Genomic DNA, 10,122 nt, shown 5'->3' with positions numbered 1-10,122 from the left:
AAAAAATAAGTGGATGTATCTTAGCAAATGCTTATAGGAGTTGCTAACATACACCCACTTATTTTTTTAGAATGTGTGTTTTAGCAACATTCACTTTAAGGTGTATTTAACAACTTTTTAGTTATATATTTGTTAATACACACCTTAATAAAAATTAGTGGGTGTATCCTAGCAAACCTCATATATATATATATATATATATATATATATATATATATATATATAACATATATGTCTTCTTTATACGAGAATGGTGAGAATAATTCTTAACCATTAGATCTAAAATAAATGAATAAAAAAAAATCCATTTAAAAAACACATGTATCTCTCCTCTCCTACTACATTATTTCTAATAAACCCATTTTTATCTTTTGATCTTCTTTGATGAAAATCGCATCCCTCTAAACCCAGACCATCTTTCTACTACGTGGATAATTGATCGTAATTATGTTCATCTTTCTTACTTGAGCATGATTCCTCCATTAATATTTCTTCTTCTTTCTCCCTTCATGAATCATCTTTATTATATTCCCCAATTCTTCTTTCTCTCTCCATGAATCCTCCATGTTTTGTTTTGTCCTCCGTTGAATTAAATCCAATTGGCTAAAATATGGTTTTAGTCCCTGCAAATATGCCTCGTTTTGGTTTTAGTTCCTGTAAAAAAAAAAAATTGTTTTTTGTCCCTGCAAAATTTTTTGTTTTTGAAAATAGTCCTTGACCCCACTTTTGTGATGATTTTCATACGTGGCACATTATGACTGAACCAATTTTGTAGTTTTTGGTCCCTGTAAAATATTTTGTTTTTAAAAAAGGTCCCTGCAAAATTTTTTGTTTTTGAAAGGGAATATTTTCAAAAACAAAAAATTTTGCAGGGACCAAAAACAAAAAAAAAAATTACAAGGATTAAAACCAAAACGAGACATATTTGCAGGGACTAAAACCATATTTTAGACAATCCAATTTCATGAATTGGGGGTTGGATTTTGTATATTGTATTTTCATTATTTTTTTTTGCAGGTTTCGATTTGTATAAGAAATTAATAAAAGTGTTAAAAATACACCATCAAGATGTGATTTCCACTTTTTAATTATACCTTTATTAATTAGTGTCTTTTAAAAAATGTCAATAGGATAACTTGCTAAAAGGCACTTTCATAAAAGGTGTCTTTTATATATATATATATATATATATATATATATATATATATATATATATATATATATATATATATATCACTTTTGGCATCTATTGTAATTAAATATTTTTTGGACAAATAAAATTATAATAAGTTATTTTAATATTGTCAAATATTGATCTTAATGTGGTGAAGTTGCTCCTATTTTAATGAGATTTAATTATTTTAGTTAATTAATATTTAAGTTTCTAGTGTGGTCGTGTTGTTCCCATTATAATAGGGCTTAACATTTTTCTTGATTGATAATTTAATAATAAACTAGTCGGATTAGTCTATCATTGAGTCGGATATCAAACTTTAAAAAAAAAATGTAAAAGAAGTAAAATTGTAAATATAATAGGTTTAATGAGTGATAAAATTAGAAGTGAAAAACTCACCAAAAAATTATTTATCCTCTTTATATATGGGTATGAGTTCCTAGAGTGTTTCGACGTTCAATTGTGAAATTGAATCTTAGAAGCCCTTTTGATAAAAATTGACTCTTCACTAAGATTCGACATTCAATTGAGTTATAACAATTCTATAACAAATTATGTTTTTGGAAGAAAAAAACAGTTTTCATAGTCTAAATCGAATCAATGAAGTATGGAAATTAAAAAGTTAAGGGATATAGAGAAAGAACATTGAGATTTACGATGGTTCACTCACATTGTCCTTGTTAGTGGCTTAGTCCACTCTCAATGACAAAGTCAATGGAGTTTTCTTCCACAGTGAATCACAAGTATTTGATATGATGTTGACCACATATATTTTTACTTGGGACTTAAAGATTCACCCTAAAACTTCAATATTTGGATGATTGACCATAATTCTTGACTTTGGAGAATTATCCTTCAGATTTTCATCTTAATTACACTTGTCTAAGCAATGATACCAGTCAATTAATCCTTAAGCCTTTGATCCTCCTTTAGTTTTATGAGTCACCCATCTTTGACCTTCTTTTGATCATTGACAATATGTCAATTCCAAAATGAACCATTTGAATGCAAGAAACTTTAACTCCCAATTGAGGTGAAAAGACCTCAATAATTTTACTTTAGTTAACCAATATTACCAAAATTGAAACCATGAGAAAATCACATAAAATACAAAGATTCATCAAATCTAAATAACTCTTAATTAAATCTTAAATCTCAAACAATATTTAAGAGTTTTCGAAGAGACGGAGGAGATGGGAGAAGAAAGTGTAAAAATTTCATGTTTTGAAAAAAATATAGTGATATCACTTTTGTAGTTTTTGAGAAATGAATAAATGAAGCTGTTAAAAACGGGTAAAAATAAGAGTTAATTGATTTTGTCAAATTTTCATTGACCAGTGAATCGTCTCATTCAATGAGAGTAGGATTCAATTTGGAAGATGAAATATCAACACTCTTACAGGAAAGTCTATGAAAACAATTTATATTATGACTAGGAGTAAGATTAATTTTATCTGCCTACAAGAAAATAAGTGAAAGAGTGAAAAGGCAAAAGAATCAGATAGTTCATAATTTAAGCTTTGGTAAACCATCAAAGTTTGATTGAGAAATATGGTAGATATTATTGTTGGCAAGGAGTAAAAGAAAAATATCGTTGATGTAAAAAGGATAGGAGATCGAATAATAACCTTAAAATTGGTAGTGGAACAAGACACATTTAATGTTATTGGTGTTTACGCACCTCAAATAGGGTTAGAAGAACACCTCAAAGTAAATTTTTGGGAAGATTTAAAAGGCATTATCCAGTATATACCACTAGAAGAAAAGATTTTTCTACGAGGGCATGTAGGAAGTTTTCTAGAGCTTTTGAGGGCTTCCATGAGGGGTATTGGCCCATGGAGATAAAATCGGGATTACACTTGTTATTTTTTTTAGCATTTTAGGAAGATTTAACGTTTTAGCGTGCTTATAAAATCGGAATTACACTTGTTATTTTTTAAGAGAACATTCTCTCACATGATAAAAAAGACATTGCATCATGTGTAATCTAGAAGTAAAATGTGTTTTTACAAATTAACATTTGAGTTTGCTGAGATATAGGAAAATAATTTATTTTTATTTTTTTTGTATTAACTCTGTGGTTATTATGAAAAAGGGGTCTTAATAATCCAGAGTTCGACAATATGGTTGGTAAGTAAAGTATGGTCATTAAATAAGAGAAATCATCAAGCAAACAATTGGGCCTTTAGGTGGGTTGTTAGACCCATCCACAAACAAACATCAGGCCCTTAGGTTTAGCATTAGAGTCCGAGACCCAAAATGCACTATATAAACTAGCTTGCAGCCGCAGCAATGTTGCAGGCTCTATTGCTACTAGGGTTACAGACGTACACAATCTTCGTTCACAGCACACACAGATTTCATTTTTCAATTCGTTGTTTTTCTTTCGTTTATTCAATTCAAAAGAGTATGCTGTTGATTTTCTTATGTTACACTTACTGATGCCGTGAGCTATCAAAGAAATTAATTTAATTAAAAGGATTTAATTTCTGTGATATCTCTGCGCAGTAGTATTATAACATTCATGCGATGAAGAGAAACAAACAAAAGGAAATTTAGTGATTGTTGATTATTCTGCAACATGATCCCTTTGTTTTGGTTCGTATTCCCTGAGCATCATCCTATTCACACAATTTTTTATTTTATTTTTATTAATAATTTCATAGTACTTTTTGAAATATGAATCGAAGGTTCCTATGGAGGAGACGCCATAAATCAATGCGTTGTTTATTCAAGTTTGCCTTCGGATATTGAATTGAGATCTAGATCTTATTACTGACCAAGTTTTTCATTTTTCTTGGTTCAATTTTTGATTTCGATTTCGCATATTATTATTAGAAAGTGAAGATTTTGTTGTTATTGTAAATGCGAAGATCCCAGCAGGGAGGCAAATTACTCTTATTATTGAGGCCACTCTAACCATTAATTTAATAATCCTTCGCATATTTAATTGCCGAATCGTAGGATGTCCAAATTTGTTTTGTTTTGGTGCATCTTGAACCCTCGGCTATATCCCACATAATTCTCTTAATATCTAGTATTGCCTGTTTTTGTCAATATGATTGTCGTATACAGTATAGATTATTTTTAAATGCTAAAATGTGAGAGTATACCGTATATTGTGTGAGAGCTACCCTGCCAAATGCAGGTTTGGCAATCACGTTATTGAAATTCCTATGCGATTGGCTTTAGCGATTTCTAGACATGGATGGATTCACAAGTAATTGAGAAATTTGTAAGCAATTGGTAGTGAAGTTGTGGTATCCAATTTGTCTTGAATTGGTTGACACATTTTTTTGTTAACTTGAATGTAAGTATCTAAAAGATGTCTCGATCAATTCAAGTGCATATTGTAATGTCACAACTTGTTAAGATTCGAGAGTAAAGTAATGTCCAAATACTTAATTGGAAAATTTCACTTAACTTGCCTACATAGATGTAAGTTGAATTGTAGCACATGGTTGGTTGAATAAGAATACTTTGTGTTGTTTCTTTTTTGACGGAGCTTTGCGCAAGACAACAAGGGATTGATACAAGATTCTACCAACAATAACGGATTGATATGAGCTTGGAGTAATAAAATTGATAATTAGTCATATAATTTTAAGGTTATATATGTTTTTGCTTATTATAAATGTATCAAATTTTTGTTTTAGTCTCTTAGAATTTTCTTTCATTGTGGAGAAGTGAAGTTATTTGATTTGCAAACCGTCATATTTATGAAGAAAAAAAACTAAGAGTGAATCATCAAATTACTTCTTGAATTTGCAAGGACCAATTTCGTCCTCCATTTTGTCGTTGTAATTGAATATTGGGCTGTGATGTACACTAGTTATTTGGTTCTCCCACATGACCATTTTGTCGCATATGAAATAAAAATAAACGAGATTGGGAACCTATCCTAGACCGTAAGCAATCTCAATAAACACTTATCCTAAGCTTAACGCACATGAGCATATGAAACTATGATCACCATAACTCAACCCATTTGAGTTTATATTGTTTTTTATCTGCACAACTCCATCGGACTCCTTTTGTCGTCGTGCTGGACTTGCATTGGAAAAATGACTGTCCACTACTGACGGGAACCTCATCAACTCCACTATTGACGAGGAGTTGGAGAGTCACGGCCTATGTTAATTGATTTCTTATAATTAACATATTCTTATCATATATGTTATAGCAATATTATCAGATTAATTCTCAAGAGGACAATGTTGGTGTTACTCAAGGAACTGATGAGGAAAATGTTGGTGCTACTCAAGGAAATGAAGAAGATAATGTTGTTGCTACCGAAGAAGAAAATGTGACTCAAGAAACACAACCTTACGAACCAGAACCAGCTACTTAAGCAAATAAAACTTCAACAACCCAACAAACTTAGAAAAATGCAGCAACTCAATTCATGGAGTTTATCTCAACATATTAGTTTAAATTATGCTTTTGAAAATGTAATATTAAACTTGTTTAAATTATGCCCCTAGTTGGGTTTCTTTTTGACTATTTAATATTTAAGAACCTCCTTCGACTTATGACTTGTTAATGGCTCTTAGTTAGGTTGCTTTTTGTCTATGTAATATTTGTGCACTTGTAATGCAATGACTGAATTATGACTTATTTGATGATATTTTCAAGGATCAAATTACGTCTCACTTTTTACTTTGTTCTGAATATATATTCATATCAAGGATCAAATTGACATTTGTTTATATAATTCAAGGACTTATTTGATGATATTTTCATATAATGTAGGGATTGATTTAATAATTAGTCAAATAATTCAACGACTAATTTGATGGTAATATTACGACAGAAATGTTACATTCATTCATCTTCAACCTCTTTTCATTAGCACATTACACACTTCTAATACAATACAATAGTATGTTAAAAAGCTCAAACAAGCAAATTATGACTATCAAATACTTAATCAACCTAAGTTCACAGTCAACTTTGTCCATCAACCTTGCCTTCCAAACCTCTTCATTGCCACTTTCCTTAACCTTAACCATGGACTGAACCTTCTCCATCAATCTTGCATTTCTTCCATTACCATTACCAATTCCATTGTTTTGAAAGTATCATAATTCTTCAGATTCGTTCTGAACAATTTTGCTTGAAGAAATTTTTAGGATTTTGGATTTAATAAAAAAAAATAGGGTTTGAAGTTTTTAGAATTGAGGAAAAACGTTGTCATTAATTAATTAAAGAAATTTTGGGGATTTTGGAGTGCGGATTACAGATTGTAAAATTAGGGCTCCAATTTTATAGATTTGGGGAAGAAAGAGCCGTTGTATAATGGCCATGAACATACCAAGGATTTTCTGCAATTCAATCAATTTCGTCCTTGAAAATTGTCACTTTCAGCCAAATTAGTCTCTACTTGTGTGGTATATGACACGGCAAGCCATGTGAGAAGTTAACAGCCCATGTCAGCACTGATAACACCTCAACTTGACGCAGAGACTAAATTGATTGACTTTTGACAAATTTAAGAACTAATTAAATATTTCGATAAATTAAAGGACGGTTTGATGGGTCTTTACAAATTCAAGGACGAAATTGATGATTCATTAAAAAAAATTGTGTATTAGCCAAATCTATAATGCAATAGTCTAGGCCAACATATTTTTTTCATCATCACCTTAGGAAACACACGTAGGAAGAAAAAAATAATCTTCTACGATTGGATCACAAGCTACCTAAGCAATTTTAATGGTTGATCCAGATTTTGCAGTAATGAAATATAGTAACTGAACAATCAAATATAATCTTCTACGATTAAATCACAAGCTGTATATGCAATAATAATCTTCTACCATAACAAAGATTAACATTGCACTTCTTAAATTTCGTACTACATTTCAGAATAATCCCTTTTCAGTATATGGTAAATTATATACTAGTAATTAGATTTCATAGTAGAAAGTTGTTGAATTAACAAGGTATGCCTTTTTCCTACTGCCCTACGTGGTGGCGAGCAAGTCTTACATTAAGCAAGTTTACCAAGAAAACAATGATGCAACATAAGCAAATGGCCTTTGTCGTTCCGGCAAAGACTAATAATTTCCTGGTCGATATCTGTTTTATCAAGGCCCCGTCTCTTTAAATCGGAGGATTAAGACAAAAAAAAAATGACATTTGTTTTCACTAGGTAAACACATATACTTTGTAATTATCCACAGCATAACCATCATATTTAAGGTTCATATAACTACACAAGCATCACCCCATTCAGTTATTTGTATGAGCTAATATTTTTTCTTCCACATTGCTTAGTTCAAATCTTGTAATGTGTAAGAGCAGAAGTACCATCTAGTCCTTTTGCTTCAAAATAGGCTACATAGTCAGCAACTGAGGTTTCTCTGTATATGGGAGGATTGTCTTCTGATAATAGTTCCTTTATAGGTCCATAGAGCTTTGAGGATGACCTATGACCGGTGCAGAAAAAACATGCAACAGATATTCTTGGACCAACATTATTTGCAAGAACTCTGTGCTCCACACTCTTGAATTTGTCATTTGTTATAAGCTACACTTCAAACAAGCAAACAAAATCAGCTATATGTTTTTATCTATCATTGGTTCTTCACACAACAACAAATAAAAATAAACGATTATCGCATTAGGTGAATTATATCATTCTAACAAGAGAAAAAAAAAAAGGCATTAGTCCTATCTGTTTGAAGGATCAAGTTTATGTTGAAAGTCAAATTACTTGCGATGTAAGCAACATTAGAGGGCACAAAATATATAACATAACACCTTAAATAAGATGAAAGATAGGGCATGCTAGATGCTTGAAGTCAAGTCGAAAATGCAAATAACTGATCAATTAGAAGAACCGAAACAGCACAATGATGAATTTGATTAGACATTTAGGTTTGCACGGTGTGTCCTATTTTAGTAATTTTGAACGAGCCACGATAAACTGAGTCATTCTGTTATGCTCGATGAGAGCTCCCTACCTCAGCAGTTTGGTTATTTAATCATTGTCCATTAGACAGTTAACTATGATTGAAAACCTAAATGCCAAAAAAGAGTAGTTTGCTCTCATTTAATCAATTCTTCAAAATCTCAGGGACACAATTTTCATTCTATCTCTTCATATCATCGTATATAAATATGCCATAATTTTGCATCAATGACTAACAGAATAATACTAAGTTTAAATAGTTCAAGTACATTACTAAGAGTTTATGGAAATATGCACATAAGAATGCAGAAAACTTGCCTGCAAAAGATCTCCAACATTAACTATGAGAGCCCCAGGAACAGGTGTAATATCAATCCATTTATCCTGATAAAGAACTTGGAGGCCACCAATATGGTCTTGGAGAAGCACAGTGAGGAAATCATTATCAGAATGCTTGGTTGTTCCCACAGTCAATTCTGGTTCAGGACAAGGAGGATAATAATGACCGAGAGCAAGTAATCCTTCAGCACAATCAATATCTTTTAGATGGTTTGGATTCAGACCTAAAGCTTCTGAGCATAGTTCAAACAATAAAGTCCCTAGGTTTCTCATGTGTTTTCCATATTCTAGCAATATATCTCTGCAAAATATGTAGCCAGTTAGAAAATAAAATTTGAGGATCAAATTCAATTTTAGACCTTTTAGAATTTCTATCAGTTAGATTAAATAGAACTCTCATGTTGAAAGATAAATTTCTAGTAAACATGAAAAGGAAATCAAAGCCACTTCATCAATTAATACATCTAAAAATAAGGATATGAAAGTAATTTCACCGATAAAGACAGCAATTTCTTTTATATATAAGACGAGATAAGAGAGAGAGAATTTAACAAGCAAAAGACTAAGTTTGAGAACAACTTCAATACGCGACACATATTGTAAGTGACAGAGTGACCTTGCCACCGGGCTGCCACGATCTACTGAAATTAAGCCGTTGTTTCTTCAATTTGTTAAAATAAAAAACCAAATCTGAGTACTAACTTAAACCTTGTGAAGCACCAACTCATACAAAGACACCAGAGACGACACTAGTATTGACACGTGGACACGGTTGGTAAATTAAAAATATGGTATAATTGAAGGAAACCATGGTGTCGTGTTGGTGTCCGATATGACACATGCTAGACATTGTACATGCTACAATTTAAAGTGTTGGTGAAACTAACAATAATAACAAAAATTGATAGAGCACATAATTTTTTTACAGATGCATACATATACCTGCATACTACAGGAATATCTTCTGGTTTGGGAGTATCAGGAGCCAAGTAACATGTAAAAGTATCCCTCCAATTAAGTGCTGGTGAGCTATAAATATCAAAGTTACTATTGTAAATAAAGGATTTATGTCTATCTCTTGTATACAAATCTTTTTTGACTTCTGTATCCTGCTCATAAAACCTCTTAACACCATCTTTCAACTCCTCAAGAACACTCAAAGGGATTCCATGATTAACAACTTGAAAAAACCCCCATGTTTCACATGCTTCCTTCACTTTGTCAACAATTTTTTGGTGAATACTTGGATCTTTGTTATCAATATCTGCAAGATCTATGATAGGAATAACATGGCTTGTGTTGTAGGCTAACTCATATTTATCAGGTTGATGATGGAATAAGGTAGGGATCTTGTTAAGTCCTCCATCAACAAGTCCTTTTACACCAGCTTTTGTTTCATCAAATGCTTTGCGTTCATTCAATAAAGAATCAAGGTTAGGCTTGGTTGTATCAGTGGTTCCCATTTTTCTTTCTGTTTGTAGTGGTTTCTGGAGCTAGAAGAGGTAACCAGAAGAGTGAGTAGAAGAAGCAAAATTCTATTGTGACACTAAAGAGTTACGTACATAAATAAATAAATATATGGACTTGTTTAAGTTAAAATGATTGAGAGCTATAAAACACGGATACATACACCGGATACAATATTGAGAATGACACGTCGATCCTTTTAGAGATGGTCGTGATAGTGTCAGAC

At 31.7% G+C, this 10,122-nt stretch overlaps 1 protein-coding gene and 1 non-coding gene across 2 annotated transcripts; one reads left to right on the top strand and one right to left on the bottom strand.

Moving 5' to 3' along the window:
• Positions 1-4,039: 4,039 nt before the first annotated feature.
• On the top strand, positions 4,040-4,191 carry LOC112417631 (small nucleolar RNA snoR145). Its single transcript, XR_003008232.1, has one exon. It is a non-coding gene; the product is annotated as a small nucleolar RNA snoR145 (small nucleolar RNA).
• Positions 4,192-7,060: 2,869 nt separating this feature from the next.
• On the bottom strand, positions 7,061-10,038 carry LOC25500804 (1-aminocyclopropane-1-carboxylate oxidase homolog 1). Its single transcript, XM_013589297.3, has 3 exons — positions 9,372-10,038; positions 8,409-8,730; positions 7,061-7,706 (listed from the first exon to the last, which is right to left on the bottom strand). Exons 1-3 carry the CDS (start codon positions 9,890-9,892, stop codon positions 7,455-7,457), a joined length of 1,095 nt encoding a protein of 364 aa, XP_013444751.1. The 5' UTR covers positions 9,893-10,038; the 3' UTR covers positions 7,061-7,454.
• Positions 10,039-10,122: the final 84 nt, after the last annotated feature.

Source organism: Medicago truncatula, chromosome 8 (genome assembly GCF_003473485.1).
Source record: "Medicago truncatula cultivar Jemalong A17 chromosome 8, MtrunA17r5.0-ANR, whole genome shotgun sequence".
Lineage (NCBI taxonomy): Eukaryota > Viridiplantae > Streptophyta > Magnoliopsida > Fabales > Fabaceae > Medicago > Medicago truncatula.
This window is presented reverse-complemented; position numbering and strand designations above follow the sequence as displayed.

Coding starts and splice junctions, on each gene's coding strand:
- LOC25500804 (XM_013589297.3), bottom strand. CDS start 9,892: ATGGGAACCACTGATACAACCAAGCCTAACCTTGATTCTTTATTGAAT. Junction 8,731..9,371: donor GATATTCCTGTAGTATGCAG/GTATATGTATGC, acceptor CATATTTTGCAG/AGATATATTGCTAGAATATG. Junction 7,707..8,408: donor ATGTTGGAGATCTTTTGCAG/GCAAGTTTTCTG, acceptor TTTGAAGTGTAG/CTTATAACAAATGACAAATT.